Below are 19,538 nucleotides of genomic sequence, written 5' to 3'. Positions count from 1 at the left end.
CCTTGTTCTTTTAAATAACGCTGGGAAACAAGAAAAATGGAAGAAAAGTTTACAGAGACATAGCCCTCTAGTTCAGTGGCAAGGTGTCTACTAGCCCAGGCTTGTCAATGAGGTATTCTGAATCAGACTTCTCTCAGTTCTTTGTTAATTGGAGAAACAGAGCTCTACCTCTGGGACACCACACTTGTTGATGAGGTTTAGGAATGCTTTTTTGTCCTTTATGTGGGTCCATAATTGTGCCACTCAGCTGTTTAAAAACAGAGTTCTCTTGTTTGTGTATGTATGAGACTGCCAAGAACAACTTGTACTGCATGTCCAGATCACCAGTCTGCATGGCAAACCTACATAGATGGAAAGAGTCAGTCTAAGCATCACATATGGACTTTACAAGCATATATTATAAATATGAAATGCTTATACTAAATCACTTTATGTGAGTTTCTACAATTACCAAATAAAATAATGTAAAATATTAAAATGGGTTTTTACTGTTCACTTATATATTTGATAAACTGCATCGTCACCCTTTTAATGACACACAAGTACATTCACTATTTATGGACAGTCTATGGGTGTTTTAACAAAATAAGTCCACACTTCTTTAATCAATTAAAAGATCAGTACAGAAGATATGCTGGAGTTTCTATATACATGTTTTATACATAAGTTTTTACACAATTTCATAGAAGTGATAAACTGTTCTTGGATACACTACTTTGTAGCTTTTTTCAATTAACAGACTTGATCGCTTGATTAGTAAGTATTTAAGGGCGTTGCACTTTGTAATTAATTTGTCTGAAGAAGTTTTGCGATTGGAGCAGGACGAAAAGCAGAAGTGTGTTACTTTACAATAAATCTTTGCATCTCATTCGGCTGAGCGGTAACTTATTTTGTTTGGACTTCACTTATTTGTTTTGAGTGTACTTGGAGTTTCGTTTTGTAACAGATTTTTATATAGACTATGGTTACAGGTTTCAGGGAGAAGGTGGAGTGGGGGATGGTGGTGGAAGGGGTGGTGGGTTAAGAATGGTTGTTGTCGGGGTTTAGTTTGCGGATTGAGTCTATGAAGTTTAGTAGGGAGTCTATTTCTACAGGAGTTTTATCAGGGAAGGAGTTGGGGGTAGAAGGTTTTCCTGGGTGGAGAATATTATTTATAGAGTGCTGACATTTTTTTAGGATTAAATGTGTGGGTGGATTGAGCATCTCAGTAGAAAATGTTCTCGTCTTGGACAATGAGTTTTTAGTAAGGTTTCTTAGTCCTTTAAATTTGAGGAACAGAGAAGTAGATTTAGACTTTGACCATTGTTTCCAGGTGGAGTCTCTGAGTTTCATGGTGGAGAGTGTATGTTTGGAGAGCCAGGGTGCGGGATTAGATTTGATCCTAATTTTCCTTATGACATGGGTGCAGGACAGGATATTTTAACAATAAGTGACATGGAAAAACATGGGATTTCCTCAAGCGACATCTTTGTATGATCCACAAAAGGCTCAAAAGAATACTAATGGCAGGTAGAATTAAAATAATCTACATGCATACAGGTATAAAGAGAATAAGCAAGCCCTCTTATAACATTAATCAGAGATCACAACCGACTTAATATAAACAAAGGCTGCAGTGTGGAACAAAGATGTCCAGACCTCACCATCATAAATATCAGACTCAAGGGCATTTTGATTGGATAAGTGAAGATAGAAATAACAGCAAGATTACTGAAGCCAGGTGGTCTGGGGACCCAAAGTCGATTTTATCAGGTCATGATGTCACATTTCCGAACTAACAATTACCCATGTTGACAGAATGATTTTTTTTTTGGTACAGGAAAATAAAAATTTTAAGGGGGAGGTAGCACGGCTGGGCCCTGGACTTTAACATACTTTAACTTTAACATAAGAATACTTTTGACATGAGTAGGCACAAGCTTTTGCTAGTTGGACAGACTTTAAACAAATGCATGCAAATGTAAGTGATCTGAATGCCCCCCCCCCCCCAAAAAAAAAAATCAGACACCACTAGTGCATAAAAACAACTATGTTCTTCCAAGACATGGAGGTGGGAACCAGAGACAGGAGAATGGGAGCAAATACAAAATGTACAAAATCTAACAGGTTTATGCAACATTTTATGCATTCAAGTAAGAAACTGGCCTTTCTTTCAACTACTAAAATATAAAAAAAGGATAGCAAAAACAAAGACAGCATACAGGTAAAGGCAGACATTACACAGATGTGACCGCACTTCCCAAAGGTTCAGCACAACAGCAGAGCACAGGTTTCCTACAAGAAAGCAGACATTCCAGTTGAAAAAGCAAATCTCTTTAATACTCTGTTACGGTGATGGGGACAAAGTACATATGCAATGGAATGCATGGTAACCAAATGCTTCAATATCAGTTTTCTGGAAATGTCGCTGTTAATCAAGTCTTCTACTGCAGTAACAAATAATATAAACAAAAAAACAAGGTTAAAGTTATTCATACTAACTGAAGTGCTCTGCAATCAGCTAACATATGTTGCGGTGAGAAGACGACAATTTTAAAACTCCAACTGTAAAATCCCAATTATGCCAGCAAAACATAGACCAAAAAGACAAAGCAGCTAAAATATAAAAGATATTAACCGTTCATTCCTGGCATGTTCCAAGTCTGACTTCAGCATGGTGACCAAGTTACCCCCTTCTTGATTTTCTCTTTCTCTGCGTTGCAGCAAGGTTTCAAGCTCAGTATTCTTTGCATCTATTCCACTATGAAGTGATGTTACTTCATCCTGGAGCTGCCGGCGAGGAAACAAGGAAGCAAGAGACAAGAATCCAGTCATTTTGAAAGTTAGTATATGGCAGAATAATCTTCAAAGACAATAATACCCACAGAAACTCATCACGTCAGAGCAGTCTCTCAGAAAAAATTTGGCATGCCCTGCACTTTGACTTTAAGCCCATCAGACATGAAGAGAAGTGCTGCATGGCTAACTTAGCAGCCAGACTGCATGTCACAGCCATATCATGATGCTGAGTAAGGTGGGAACACCTTCCAATAACTGGGCATATCTAGGCTTTTCTACACGCTATTCCATTTACACATTACAGGTATCCTGAACAATGCACCAAAAAACACAGTGATTTTTCACATATGACATGTATTGGCAGTGTTTTGAGGGCATATAGCAATATTAATGTGGTAGTCTTCCATCGAACTCCTGATGAGCTGCTTAAGCATACAATGAAATTGCAAAGTGCAGTCTTTAACTTCACAAAGATCATGTTCCCAAAACAGAGCTAACTCTTAACACAATCTGCAGAACATCCTTGAAGAAGCTTCATGTTTCTGGCACAAAAAAAAAAAATCTTCCTAATTTTTAAACAGCCTTCATGCAAACTGCTAAACTTTCCAGCAGACAATCAGCCTGCGATTAACATGCATCCGCTATTTGCAGGATACTAGCTCATTTTGTACACAACTCCTGATCAATGTGACAATCCTCAAGTCACCATGGCAACAGCTTAAGTTAAACAATCTTGGAAACTGCCCCATCAAGTTCCTCCACTCTCAAACAGGATGTGCTGTTACTGCTAGTATCATTAGTCAGAACGCTCTGCCCTAGAAAACAGTTAACTTTCTTCGACAATACCCAAGGGCAAGTGAGAGTATTCAATTCAAGAGACTTACTGTACATGGCACTCTAAGATGAGCACAAGGCTACCAGATAATTTAAAACAGGAAAGCAGACCTTCCATCCCATTACTAAGGTAACAGGATTACAGTGATAACAGGAACAGAAAAGTAAATATTGTGGGAAAAAACAGCTAGGGAATTCTTATGGCTAGGCTTGTATAGGCCCTAGGGCTGATAGCCTAGTACCAGCCTAGTACCAACCTATGAACCTATAACTAAAACTTTCGATGCTCAATTTCTTTCCTAAATTATTTTGGTCCATCATGGACCTCATTTATATTGATCTGGCCACCAATGCCTCATGTCTAAACCAGGTTTACCAATATCCTCTTAAACCCCCAACTTATTCGGTGATACTACTGAGGATCTTAAGGGCATCCTGGAAGCTCAGCAATTTGTGCTTCCATGCGGTGCCCCGATTTTATATACCCTACCCACATTTCCGTTTCCTGCCATCCCCCTTTCTTGGGACCACTCATCCTCATAGAGAATCATCAGAAAGCACCCTTCTCCCCAGAATGGGTATGCTCATCCCTCCCTAATGAAAGTCCGGTCAGCTGGACCACATTTAGGACTTCATCTATCCATGCCACCAGAATGGTTATATTGCTTAAGAAATATTAACCAGTAAGCTAACAAGATGAGAAGATCTTTGCGTATGATACAACTTGAATATAACCCAAATGGAGTTGCATTAAGAATAATTCCAGAGACAGACTTCATATAAAATTACAAATTAAGCTACTACCCTTCTTTCACCACTCAAACTGAGTAGTGAACATACCTTCTCCTTAATGTATGGTCTTTAAGTATATTATTCATACAGATGGCATGCATGCCTGGAACTTGGATGACAACAGGAAATGGGGGGAGCAGGATTAACACACATCATCGGTAATGTACTCTGGCTTACCTGTGATATTTGGGCATAGCAGTACTCAGCAACACAGTGGTGAACATCTGCAATTATTAAACAGCAGGTACACTGTGGTTTCCGCCTATTTTTGGCCATAGTCCTGGCAGCCAGCTATATACTTTATATGGTGAATTTAGAAACAGCCAAGTTATACAGCAGCACTCCTCTGTATCTGGCTGCAGCTTCAGCCACCTGAAGGCATGGTACTGCAGCCACATGTTACAACTGAAAATATAAGCATATATTTTTTTCTGGTGAAATATACATGATTTTTACTTGGAGAACATAGTACATATTCTGGACATTGGTTTTACTCACCATTTTTGAGTAATGGTCAAATAATACCTAGATTTAAACCAAGTGTAGTGCAAAACTGAGATAAATGCCCTCTGAAATGCTGGACTTGCTTGATGTATAAAAGGTTGTATGTTAATCGGGGGCTTATATTATGACATTTGGGTACAAAAAAATACCGACTATCCTTGTCACAGTGGGCTGTGATCCTTCTGAGTGGGCACGTTCAGACTTTAAAGGAATAACAAATAAAATGGTCAAACCGCTCTTTGAAAGACACTAAGCAACAACTAAGAAATGATCACTTGAACTACTATTTGTTTTCATACAGTACCTGCCTACAAAATAGGCACCCACATTAGGTACATTGTTACTGTACCACTAAGAAAGTAAAAGCTTTAACTACCACATCAATATAGTTTAACTTGCTGCTGGCAGACACTCACAAACTCCAGACAAGCCATATCGTTGTTATTCAACAGCTGTCATGGACAAACTCTGCACTTTCATGTGCAGCAAGCCTCCTCAGCCTTTCCCCAAAGACCTCATCTTCTGCATACATATCTGGTACTTGACCAAGAGAAATGAAATGGCCACAGTTATGTATTTAAACAGATATCCACACCAAACTAGCTATATTAATGATTGTTTTGCATAAATCATGTCCTTTTCTTTCATCCATAGACTGCTCCCCCATCAAACAGTCATTTCTGGCAAATAGATTCTTATGGGCAACTTCCAAAAGGGGTGAAATAACCACCACAGGAATATAATTCCACTGGCTGCTATACAGCACACCACCCCATGTGGAATGCATAAAAAAATTAAATAAGCATAAAATGAATACAAACGTATTGTTCTGTAGTCCATACAGACATCTACAGAACTTTGAGAGTTAAGCTGGCAGAGCAGATGTCTGCCCATCACCAAGTCCCACATGTCATGAATACTGCTGCAGTGGAGACTTACATGAAAAAGTCAAATAATCTACAGCTAGATAACTCTAGAAATTGATCTCTGGACTCAGGTAGGTCATCCATATGTTCCAGCTAATCATCCAGACATAAGGTAATGCAATCATTTCTGGATATGCATCCAAAGCAGTATCACAGGTATGCTTCCGCTGATGCCTATATGTCCTTGATCGAGGTCAAGGACTGCTCAAGACTCTAACCTTCATTAGGTAAGGTAAGTTCACAGCCTATGAGTCCAGGCTTGTATCCCCAAGTATTTTCACTGACATGGTGCTTCTGACTTACACTGAGGTTGTTTTCTCTAACAGCATCCATGCAGAGAGACCTTGACTGCTCTCATGTTTGAGAAGCAGGAAAAAAGTTTCTCGATGTCTCTTGACAAGTAGCTGGATTCCGATATAGGATTGTGAAGAGTCCAAGTATTTAACGGAATCCTTTCCTCTAAATAATTTTATTCATGAAAAACAAAATACATCCAGTTCTAAATCCTCCTACTTCAAAAAAGAGGCTGACTACAGATCATTCCTTTTATAGGTTTTACTGGGATAAGTGCTTTAGTTCTTGTGGACTTCTTTAGATCCAATTCTTACATCTAAACGTACAGCACTCATGATGCTACTATAAATACTGTTACAAAGGGGACATAGCACAGAGTGAGATAACCCAGTTCCACCTAACTGGCCTTTCACTTGCTCAGAATGAAGGCATCTGATAGGATGTTAGACCCATCCTTATATGCTTGGGGGGGGGGGGGGGGGCAGCTCATAAAGCAGATAGCTGATAGGATGTTAGATCTTTCCTCATTTGCATGGGAATGCTCATAAGTAATACTTGGTAAACCCACATGAGCAGCCCTTAGAATTCATATGTGTTGTCAATGCTCTCCTACCTTAAAGTTTGTCTTTTGTATGTATAAACTCATTAATCAATTTTACATGCTTGAATTTTACAAAATGGTTTACAGACCTTTTTGCAGTCAACACACATCATTATGATGTTTTAATAAAATGTCACTATTTAAGTACTTTTAAACTGCCAGAACAAAATAAAAACCTCCGTTTTGTAATACAGCCTGTTCATGGATTCTGTTAAAGTAGAACTTTTGCTTGCTCTTTGCAAGCTTCCTCGGATCCCAAGCTGACCTAAGATTCATGCAGTGGTCAGACTGTGCAAAATTATTAACTGTACTGAAGTGAGTTCACAATACTGCACTAAAGAGAGATATTAATAAAAAACAACACTGAAGCAATGAAAACTATGAGAATACACCACAAGGTCATAATAAACTTGACTTTTAATCTGATTTTCTAGCAGAAGTTTGACTAAGTGTGACTCTCTAGCAGAATTTTGGAGAAGTGTTCCATCTGTAAAAGAAAGTTATGTACTCACCATAACGATATATCTATGCTGTCTGTTTCCATCCTTCCTCAACGTATGAGTTTCAGATCCAACCTCAGATCCGGCTTCAGCCACTTCTAAGCATCGAGTCTAGTGCTCAGGTTCATCTCCCCTACCCATAATCCCTGTGCAGAATGTTAACTACCTCAGATTGAGTTCGTTCCCCATTAACAGGAAATTTAAAAATATAAAGGTGCTAGCAGCCAAAAAAACTTAGCTAACTTCAACACTGCCACCCTTTGAAAGGAAACTGAAAGAAAAGATCCTCAGGAGCCAAGGCAAAGTTAGCTACATCCATCTTGGAATGAGAGTATGATAAAAAACAGTGCACACACAAAAAAAAAAAAAAAAAAAAAAAGAAAAAGGGGATGGTGAAGGGTAGATAAGGAAGGATGGAAACAGACAAAGATCTATTGCCATGGTGAGTATATAACTTTCATATCTGATGTTTTTTCTGTCCGTTCCTCAATGTATGGGATAGAGTCCCAGTTAGTTTCTTACTTGGAAAGCCTAATGGATATTCTGGAGCACAGCAGAAACAAAGAAGGCTGTAGATCTGGAATGCATATCCAATTTAGAGTGTGAGGTGAAGTTATTCACCTTGGATCAAGTAGCTGCAGCACATGTCATCAACTGGAACATCAGAGAAAACTGTAAACAAAGCATGTTGGAGGAATATAAAGAAATGGATCATCCCTACTGCACGTACAACTCGGAAAACAGGTCAGAATCGAATTCCAGGTACTAAAACTTGCTTAAATTATTTCTTACTCAGAATATAAAACAAATGGAAGGATATTCTGATATTGAGACAGCAAAAATGAATATCTAGTTAAAAGAAATGTCCAAAACTGTGACATATTGAAAAAAAATATTCTAAATAGTTATGAAAATGTTTGAAACAATGTCTGAATCACATAAAATATATGAAATAAGGAAAATGAACATATTTTTTCGCTATGTGCTATTTTTTCGCATTAATTAAATCTATTCAAAATATCCGAAGTATGCAAAGTGTTTGCAAGTTTGTGCAGTATTACAGTACAGTTATTTCACAAAATACATCCATTTCAAAGCATATTTCACAAAGTACAGTATTTCAAACAGTTAATTCTGCATTTGAATGTTATTACAAGTACATGGTGTGTGTGCATGTTCGTATATAATTACAAGGGCCATATTTGCTGTATGTTTAAGCATAATTTGTTGGTATGGCTAAAGGATTTCAAAAACCAGCTTCACTTGTATTTGATAATAACATTGCAGAGAACTGGGAAGTGCTTCAGCAAGAGTACGATATTTTCATACAAGCTGAATTTTCTGACAAAGATGCACATACAAAGGCATTTACTCTGCTTAATTTAGCTGAGTCAGAAGCCATAGAAAGACAGCGTTCATTTGTCTATGCACCTGCTGTGTTTGCAGGGGAGGGAGAAAAATACCATATAGTGGTAACGGCTGAATCAAGGGAAGCCCCTGAGTGCTTAAAATGAGAAGTTATGTACCTACCATAACGTTCCATGTTAGTTGTCTTCTCTCGCCTTCTTTCTTGCTTGATGGGTTCGGAGCCGATCCTCGGCTCCGACTCGGCACTTGCTAAGCTCGAGAGTCACTTTTACCAGCTCGAGGCAGCCCCATATCCTATGATGCAAGGCGGTAAGTACCCAGATCTCGTTTGTTGTCTATAGGCAATAACACCTAGCATAAAAGACTTCCCAAAGGAAGAAAGAAGGAGAGAAAAGTCTGAAGGATGGTTTTGGAGGACCAGTACTGTATGGTCTTAAGAAGCATTCTTCCATGTAGAGAAAGGTCTGTCCAGGCCAGGGGAAGGAGGGAGGGTCGAAGAAAGAAGAGAGAAGACAACTAACATGGAACGTTATGGTAGGTACATAACTTCTCAATTTTAAGTTGTCAATCTCGCCTTCATTCTGCTTGATGGGACGGCCCTAGCACCTCTATCCTGGGTGGCTCAATGGAACAGACTCTTGAGAACTGTAGAGCCAAAACTGGCTCTGTCCCTGGAGGCCAAATCCAATTTGTAATGAGAAACAAAGGTATGAGGAGTGGCCCAAGTGGCTGCTGCACAAATAGTGTCTAATGGAAGTCTAGCTTGAAAAGCTGTGGAAGTGGCTAAGCTTCTGGTTGAATGCGCTTTAGGTTTTGAGCACAGCTGTTTTCCCTAAGCTGATAAATTTCGGAGATGACAGAAGAAAGCCATCTAGATAAGGTCACTTTTGAGACAGGAAGGCCTTTTTGTTATCAGCATAAGAAACAAAGAGTTGATCGGATTTCCTGAATTGTTTTGTTCTGTCCAAATAATATCTGAGTTGGCGGTGAACATCAAGATAATGTAACTTTTGTTCCGATCTGTTTGAGTAGTTTGGGAAAAATACAGGAAGATCAATAGCCTGATTCAAATTAGTCTTTGAGGCGACCTTAGGCAAAAGGTCGGATTAGTTCTCAATGATACTCTGTCTTTGTGGAAGACTAAATAGGGGCGAACAGAGAGCATGAAGTTCAGATACCCTCCTAGCAAGTAATAGCAACCAGGAATAAAGTTTTCCATGAAAGAAATTTCAGGGAACATGAAACAGCTGGCTCGAAGGGAGGAAGAATCAAGGATGTCAGCACTAAATTCAGGTCCCATTGAGGAGGAGGACTCCTGATTGGAGGTTTCAGGAGAAAAATTCCTTTTAAGAAGGCTCTACAAAGCCTGTGGGACATAATGTTGTGATCTGCGAACCCGACATGAAAGTTCGAGATAGCAGCCAACTGAACTTTGACCGTGGAGGAAGAGGAGCCCACGTAAAAGATTTCCGCTAAGAAATCCAAAACTGCTTGTACTGGAGCAGTAAAGGGATCAATATTTTTGGCTTTTGCATAATAAGAAAAACGTTTCCATTTGCTAGTATAAATCCTCCTAGTAGAGGATTTTAAGGAAGCTACTATGATGTCTCTAACAGGATTAGAGATCATAGGAAGCCTGGCTAAGGAAGGAAGTGGAGCAACCATGCTGTGAGGTTGAGAGAAGGGATAGACCGGTGCAGCTGACCCGATTAGTGAATCAGAAGGTCTGGCACTGGGTCCAGATGCCACGGTTGCACCAACAGGTGACGATGAAGGAATGGAAACCAAATCTGTCGAGGCCAATAGGGAGCAATGAGAATCATTTTGGCTCTCAAAACGGTGGCTTTCTGGAGTACTTGTGGAATCAGAGGAAAGGGAGGAAAGGCATAAAGAAGTCCCTGGGGCCAATCCTGGGTTAGAGCGTCTCTGGGGGGATGGCCTGGCAGTGGGAAGAGAGAGAAGAAGTCTGGGCATTTGCTGTTTTGGGGAGTAGCAAAAAGATCGCAACATGGGCCCCATTCTAGAAAAATCTCCTCCACTATAGATTGTTTGAGAGACCACTCGTGAGGCATGAGAATAGCTCTGCTCAATCTGTCCGCTAAAATGTTGGTTTTCCCAGGGATATGCGTTGCTACCAGAAACCGATGAGAGGAGATCGCCCATTGCCAAAGTCTGAGCGCTTCTCGACACAAGGGGTAGGACTTGGTTCCGCCCTGTTTGTTGATATACCATACTACAGACATGTTGTCTGTGTGGACTGCAATTGTCCCAAGGGAAGAAAGTCGTTGAGGGCTTGCAACGTTAAAAGCACTGCTCTCATCTCTAGGACATTTATGTGCAGGTGGTATTCGAACGGTTGCCACGTCCCATGAACCATCCTGCCCTGAAAATGACCCCCCCCACCCGATCAGGGAGGCGTCCGTAGTGACAGTGGCTACCGGGGCTGGGGGTACAAAGGGTCTGCCTTGGTGAACCTGGGGAGAAGTAATCCACCATGAAAGATGATTCTTGCAAATCTGTGTCACCAGTATTTGGTGACGCATCGGAAGTTGTTGGTAAGGCCACTGAGTGAACAACATCCACTGAAGGCGCATATAGAAGCGGGCCAGGGAAGAAGGGTAATGGCCGCAGCCATGAGGCCCAACACCTTTAGAACCATTCTGGCTTGTACTTTCTTGCTGGCTAGGATGATCCTCACGTGACTTTGAATGTCTGAGATTCTTTGATCTGTGAGGGTAGCTGACATCCGAACAGTGTTTAAGTTTGCGCCTATGAAAGTAATAGACTGGCAGGGCAATAAGGAGGATTTTTCGTAGTTGATCGAAATTCCCAATTGAGTGCAAAGATTTATTGTGTAATCCCTGGCTTGAAGAAGTTGATGCCTGGTGGTGGCTGAAAAGAGCCAGTCGTCGAGATACGGAAACACCTGGAATCCTTGACGTCTCAGGTGAGGCGTGACCACTGCCATACATTTGGTGAACACTCTGGGGGCTGTAGTGAAACCAAAGGGCAGGGCTCTGAATTGGAAGTGACTGGACCCCAGCTGAAAGCGGAGAAACCTTCTGGAGCGCCTGTGAATTTTTATGTGATAGTACGCATCCTGAAGATCTATTGAGCACATCCAGTTGTCCTTCTCTAGGAAGGGCAGAATTGACTGAAGTGTGACCATTCGGAATCTTGTCTTTCTCACAGACTTGTTGAGTCTGCTGAGATCCAATATTGGTCTCCAGTCTCCGTCTTTTGGGGACCAAAAGAACCTTGAGTAGATTCCGGCTCTGAATGGTCTGTTGTAACTGGCTGAATGGCTCTTTTTGAAGTTTTAATACTTCTAACTCTGCTATTTCCTTAGACCGGGAGGTACATCTGGAAGGAATTTGAGTGAGAGAAAGGACTTTCCTCGAAAGGAATTTCCCCCCGCCCTTTTTGGGGAACCAGGGCTACTATAAATACTGTTACAAAGGGGACATAGCACAGAGTGAGATAACCCAGTTCCACCTAACTGGCCTTTCACTTGCTCAGAATGAAGGCAACTGATAGGATGTTAGACCCATCCTTATATGCAGGGGGGGGGGGCAGCTCATAAAGCAGATAGCTGATAGGATGTTAGATCTTTCCTCATTTGCATGGGAATGCTCATAAGTTTGTGTCTTTCGGCTTTTCCCTGTTAGGGGTCGCCACAGCGGAACTCCGGTCTGCCAATGATTGGCAGTAGAGTTTTACGTGCTGGCTTGCCGGGCCTAACGCACAACCTTCAACGAAGGAACGCCCATTCATGCATGTCGCCACACAGAAGACGCTCTGACCGAGAATCGAACGGGCGACATCCAACTAAGAGCTGATTGTAAAACTTAGAATTTAGTGTAGCTTGCTACTTGCACTAAGTACTCTCATTTTTATGTAAACAAGCCTAACATGCTGTTTAAAGATAGACTACTGAAGCATCTTAGTGATATTAGGTTGAAAAATTCAGCTAATGCTCTTGCTAATCAAATCATGGATTGCCCAGAACATTGTTTTAAACTCTTGGCTATACAACTAGTACTTAAGAACAAAAGGGGAGGCGACGTTGTGCATAGCACAGAGATGGCCGTGATGAGATGGATAGGGAAATTACAAGCTTAAGCTTTTAGACTAACTGGCTTGAATGGGGTTGCCCCTTTAAAGCCAGCATTGAGAGCATGCAAATTGCTTCATTAATTGTCCTATTAAGTACTTCTGTTGTAAGATCCTGATTGGCTGGGTTGTTTATGCTTCTAGTAGTTTCTTCTTTTTTATGGCTTGTCTTTGTGTTAGAGTAGTAGAGCTGATGAAGGACTAACCCACATGAGCAGCCCTTAGAATTCATATGTGTTGTCAATGCTCTCCTACCTTAAAGTTTGTCTTTTGTATGTATAAACTCATTAATCAATTTTACATGCTTGAATTTTACAAAATGGTTTACAGACCTTTTTGCAGTCAACACACATCATTATGATGTTTTAATAAAATGTCACTATTTAAGTACTTTTAAACTGCCAGAACAAAATAAAAACCTCCGTTTTGTAATACAGCCTGTTCATGGATTCTGTTAAAGTAGAACTTTTGCTTGCTCTTTGCAAGCTTCCTCGGATCCCAAGCTGACGTAAGATTCATGCAGTGGTCAGACTGTGCAAAATTATTAACTGTACTTAAGTGAGTTCACAATACTGCACTAAAGAGAGATATTAATAAAAAACAACACTGAAGCAATGAAAACTATGAGAATACACCACAAGGTCTTAATAAACTTGACTTTTAATCTGATTTTCTAGCAGAAGTTTGACTAAGTGTGACTCTCTAGCAGAATTTTGGAGAAGTGTTCCATCTGTAAAAGAAAGTTATGTACTCACCATAACGATATAACTATGCTGTCTGTTTCCATCCTTCCTCAACGTATGAGTTTCAGATCCAACCTCAGATCCGGCTTCTGCCACTTCTAAGCATCGAGTCTAGTGCTCAGGTTCCTCTCCCCTACCCATAATCCCTGTGCAGAATGTTAACTACCTCAGATTGAGTTAGTTCCCCATTAACAGGAAATTTAAAAATATAAAGGTACTAGCAGCCAAAAAAACTTAGTTAACTTCAACACTGCCACCCTTTGAAAGGAAACTGAAAGAAAAGATCCTCAGGAGCCAAGGCAAAGTTAGCTACATCCATCTTGGAATGAGAGTATGATAAAAAACAGTGCACACACAAAAAAAAAAAAAAAAAAAAGAAAAAGGGGATGGTGAAGGGTAGATAAGGAAGGATGGAAACAGACAAAGATCTATTGCCATGGTGAGTATATAACTTTCATATCTGATGTTTTTTCTGTCCATTCCTCAATGTATGGGATAGAGTCCCAGTTAGTTTCTTACTTGGAAAGCCTAATGGATATTCTGGAGCACAGCAGAAACAAAGAAGGCTGTAGATCTGGAATGCATATCCAATTTATAGTGTGAGGTGAAGTTATTCACCTTGGATCAAGTAGCTGCAGCACATGTCATCAACTGGAACATCAGAGAAAACTGTAAACAAAGCAACAGATCCACTGGAATGAGCCTTTGTGGTCAAAGTAAATAACAATCCTCTTTCTTAATAAAGAACAGAAATGCACTGCAACAACCAGCACAAGAGGATGACTTTGGACACTGCTTTTCCCAATTTAGCAGTAATGAAAAACAAAATAACTGATCACATTTCCTGAAAGGTTTTGTCTGATGTAAATAAAAATATAAACAATGAACATCTAACAAATGCCAAGTATATTCACCCTTGTTCGAAAAACTTGGGAATAACGCTGCAAGCTTTATAGACTGAATAACGGAGGACTTAGAAGCCACCTTAGGAATAAACAGGGTTAGTTTTCAGGAACACACTATCCTGGTGAAAAATTAGGTAGACAAGTTTTCAAGACAGTGTGTGTAGCTCAAATTCTTCTGGCAGAAGTGATAGCCACTAGAAATAAAGTCTCCCATGATAAAAACTTAAGATCAACCCTAGCACCAGGTTCAAACTCGGACCCAGTCAATGCCTGTAGCACAGCAGTAACATCCCATGGAGGGACTGGATCTCTATGTGAAGGATGCAGTAGAAAGGTACTTCAGAGGAAAGACTTTGATAATTTGAGAGCTGCAATAGGTGTTTGATTTTCACCAATATGGAAAGAGGCTACTGCAGCTAACTGTACCTTGATTATGGAATAGCTGGCTCCACATTGAAAAAGGTACTAGGAGGTCCAAAAATTGCTGAAAGAAGAGCTGAGAAAGGGTCAGTATTTTAATCAATCTCTCAAACAGAAAACCTTTCCCATTTGCTCTTATAAGTTTTCCAAGTCGAGGGTTTTTGGGAGGAAGAAATCATGTGGGCAACTGAAGATCAAAACCTAGACCGCTGAATCATCACTGCAATTGGAGAAACAATATGATCAGTTTGAGGGACTGAATGTTTGGATGAGACCACCCTGACAGGTGAGACAGAGGATCGGGTCTGTGCCAAGCACCCAGGAAAGGTAGACTAGATGAGGCCAAAGGAAAGGAAAATCACACTTCTCGAGGTCAATAATTGGCTATGAGGATGACTGTGATCTTCATCAGAGATGCTTTCTGAATAAACTATGGAATCAGGAGCACTGGAGAAAGGCTAAAGGAAACCAGGGACCAAGGGTGCATTAAAGCATCCCTGGGTGACTCCACCTCTTGGGGAACTGGAGCAAAGAACTTGAGGCATTTGATATTGTGTGGAGAGGTGAAAATGTAGCAAAGTAAGCCCCAATGGCTGAAAATCTGCTCCATTACTAATGGATTGCGGAACCACTTCAGGAAAGCAGAACAAGCTGCTCAACCTGCCCACACAAATATTACATTTTCCCAGTGTACATCAGTATATATGTATACCTTTAAGAAGCTTTCCATGGGCTTGCACACTTGTATAAATACTGAGCATGTGCGAGCCAGACTTCCATTTTGTAGTTAGCTGCTGAGATGTAAGCATGCATGTCTGTGTAGTCCGTCAGTTTGTTTATATTTTGTACTGCTGCTATCCATCCTGATGTTTTTATGTAATAAAGCATATAAATGAACTATCCCGCCTGTTCGTCTTCACTTGTAAAACGAGATGAGCGACATGGTGTCAGAATGGGATCCAGAATCAAGACCAAGACATTAATGTTGGAGGAATATAAAGGAATGGATCATCCCCAACTGCACGTACAACTCGGAAAACAGGTCAGAATCGAATTCCAGGTACTAAAACTTGCTTAAATTATTTCTTACTCAGAATATAAAACAAATGGAAGGATATTCTGATATTGAGACAGCAAAAATGAATTTCTAGTTAAAAGAAATGTCCAAAACTGTGACATATTGAAAAAAATATTCTAAATAGTTATGAAAATGTTTGAAACAATGTCTGAATCACATAAAATATATGAAATAAGGAAAATGAACATATTTTTTTGCTATGTGCTATTTTTTCGCATTAATTAAATCTATTCAAAATATCCAAAGTATGCAAAGTGTTTGCAAGTTTGTGCAGTATTACAGTACAGTTATTTCACAAAATACATCCATTTCAAAGCATATTTCACAAAGTACAGTATTTCAAACAGTTAATTCTGCATTTGAATGTTATTACAAGTACATGGTGTGTGTGCATGTTCGTATATAATTACAAGGGCCATATTTGCTGTATGTTTAAGCATAATTTGTTGGTATGGCTAAAGGATTTCAAAAACCAGCTTCACTTGTATTTGATAATAACATTGCAGAGAACTGGGAAGTGCTTCAGCAAGAATACGATATTTTCATACAAGCTGAATTTTCTGACAAAGATGCACATACAAAGGCATTTACTCTGCTTAATTTAGCTGAGTCAGAAGCCATAGAAAGACAGCGTTCATTTGTCTATGCACCTGCTGTGTTTGCAGGGGAGGGAGAAAAATACCATATAGTGGTAACGGCTGAATCAAGGGAAGCCCCTGAGTGCTTAAAATGTAAATTTAGAGAAGTGTGTAACTCCCTAAATGAATATTAAGATGGAATGTCACTTATTTTACACAAGACATCAAAAGCATGGGGAACTTTTGCAGCAAATATAACTGATTTAAGAAACAAAGCTAAAACATGCAGATTTGGTAATTTAAGGGATGAGTTGATAAGACAGACTTGTGTGGTATTAAAGATACTGTGAAAAAGATTTTGGTTCGAGACAGTGATTTAACTTTGAATAAGGTCATAGAGATTTGTCAGCTATACGAGCTCACAGAAAAGCACACAAATATGCTTACAAATGAGAAATGCATGCTTTCAGTATCTTCTAGTGCTAATGTTGATAATATGCAGCACGTGGTTAAAGAAACAGCCCCAAGCATATGGCAGCAACTGTAAGCCCTGTAACAGTCACTGGGAAACCCTGTAGCTTTCTAGCAAATTTTAGAGTGCGCACAGTCTCAGTGAAGTACAAGGGTGAGTCAGCAAACACAAAGAACGTGCCTGTACCCAGTTTCATTACCAACTGTCATAACTGTGGTGCAAATCATGAGACCAAAAGAGAAAAGTGCTTAGCTTTTGGTCAGCAGTGCCACAAATACAATCAGTGGAATCATTTCAAAAGGTTTTATAGGTTCATAGGTTGGTACTAGGCTATCGGCCCTAGGGCCTATACAAGCCTAACCATAACAATTCCCTGGCTATTTATTCCCACAATATTTACATCCCTGGACCCCTGTCTAGCTATCTAGCAGGGCGGCTGGCGTGATCCCCGGGGTGAATTTTCTCTCTCTCATCCAATCATCAAGGTTCCTTTTGAAGAAGGCCAAAGAGGCACTCTGCTTGACATGTATGGGCAGTCTATTCCTGAGTCTGGGGAGTCTCTGGGTCAGGAAGCTATCTTTCCAGCATATTTTATTCATTGTGATGACAAGGTTTAGATCCCTGGAGCATGTGGCTCTGAGGGATTGGGATTTCTTTAAGTGTAGCATGTCCAACAGCTCTGGGTTTGACATGGCCTTGTATGCCAAGCAGAGATCACCTCTGAGTAGATGATGTGCGACAGAGTATAGATGGAGTTATTTTAGATGATCAGCATAGGGCATCTGCTTTAGGCCTGTGATTCTTTTAGTGAGATATTTCTGCGACCTTTCCAGTTGTTGCAGATGTCTTGAGAGGTACATACAAAACGGGGCATTGTATTATATAATGGGTCTAATGAGGGACGAGTACAGTAGGACAATGACCTTTTTCCTGGATAAAAAGCCCTTAGTGATGAGGTGTGCCACACAGAAGGATTTTCTGACTGTTGTGGCAATGTGGTTATCGAAGGTGAGACCATTGTCCACCTGTGTCCCTGAGTCTTTTATCACACTTTCGGTGTTTAGTGTACTGCCACCTATGTGGTAATTCACGGGTACATGTTTTTTTCCAAAGGGGATAACTATACACTTCTTGGCATCGAGCTTGAACCCATGGCTCTGGCACCAAGCATCTGTTTCTGTAAGGCCCTTTTGTAGAATATCCACATTATTTAGGGATTCAGTAATGGCTCCCAGTTTGCAGTCATCTGCAAACTTTTTGTTAGCCAGAGTCCCTTAGTGTTGGCCTGTACTTCAGAGAAGTAGATGCCAAACAAGAGCAGTCCCAGGACTGAACCCTGAGGTACTCCACTTGTCACTTGTCTGGAGATGGATTTGGAGTCGGCTACTTTTACAGTCTGGGTTCTGTCAGTAAGCCAGTTGGCAACCCATCGAGTGACGTAGAGATTAATGCCCAGCTTATTAACTTCATCTATGATTCCTGAGTGGGGGACGGTGTCGAAGGCCTTGGCGAGGTCCAGATAGGCTGTGTGGACCACTTTAACCTCGTCCACAGCTCTGGAGACTGATTCAAAGAAGTCAATCAGGTTTAGGAAACAAGATCAGCCCTTCACGAACTCAAACTGGGTGGGGTCCAGTGTTTGAAGGTTACCAATGTCTTTGTTTATAAGTTCCATGATAATACGTTCCATGGCCTTGCAGATCAGGCTTGTCAGACTGATGGGGCAGTAGTTCCCAGGATCCAAGGTGGATCCCCCTTGTGGAGTGGGATAACTGTAGCTGTGTGCCACTCAGTGGGCACAAAGCCTGAGGTGAGGCTATGCTTAAACATGACATTTGTAAATTAAATAAGGGACATTCAAAGAGACAAGTTGATCAGTTAAAAAAGATGTGACCCTCCTTTTTATGTTGATGGTGTGAGTTTATTTTGGCAAATTTTGCTTGAACAAAAAATCCTCACTGCTAACCACTGTCAGTATCCTTTTGGCAAGTACAGACTTTTGAAAATGCCATTTGGGATAAATTCTGCCAGTGAAGTTAAATTCTGCCAGTGAAGTTTTCCAACATGCAAGGAGTACATTTTTCTGGTTATCTGTGTGCTGTTATTGTAAATGATATTCCAAGTAGGAGGTAACGATGAAGCTGAGCATGACAGAAACCTCAAGAAAGTTCAGGAAAGAACATGTGAAGCGAATTTTAAGCTGAATGACATGCTACACTTAAAGAAATCCCAATCCCTCAGAGCCACATGCTCCAGGGATCTAAACCTTGTCATCACAATAAACAAAACATGCTGGAGAGATAGGTTCCTCACCCAGAGACTCCCCAGACTCTGGAACAGACTGCCCATACATGTCATGCACAGCTCCTCTTTGGCCCTCTTCAAAAGAAACCTTGACGACTGGATGGGAGAAAGGAAATTCACCCCGGTGATCACATCAATCGCCCTGCTAGACAGGGGTCCAGGGAAGTAAATAGTGTGGGAAGAAATAGCCAGGGCATTGTTATGGCTAGGCTTGTAAAGGCCCTAGGACCGATAGCCTAGTACCAACCTATGAACCTATGAATCCTCAGAAGTGCAAATTCAGGCTAAGAGACGTTATTTATGTTGGTCATTTGTTTATCAGTTCAGG

General features: G+C 40.5%; 1 protein-coding gene across 1 annotated transcript in view; it reads right to left on the bottom strand.

The window, feature by feature from the left end:
- The window catches only part of PCNT (pericentrin), a gene marked incomplete in the record, with an annotated part of 2,997,294 nt that overhangs the window by 1,573,467 nt on the left and 1,404,289 nt on the right, over positions 1-19,538 (bottom strand). The window contains 1 exon segment of the mRNA XM_044060288.1: positions 2,618-2,769. Within this exon segment, the coding sequence (XP_043916223.1) occupies positions 2,618-2,769 (152 nt within the window).

The sequence above is a fragment of the Protopterus annectens genome, chromosome 2.part0, assembly GCF_019279795.1.
Source record: "Protopterus annectens isolate FY-2018-M chromosome 2.part0, PAN1.0, whole genome shotgun sequence".
NCBI classification, from domain to species: Eukaryota; Metazoa; Chordata; order Ceratodontiformes; family Protopteridae; genus Protopterus; species Protopterus annectens.
Note: the sequence above shows the minus strand (reverse complement) of the source record. Positions and strands in the feature narration are given on the sequence as shown.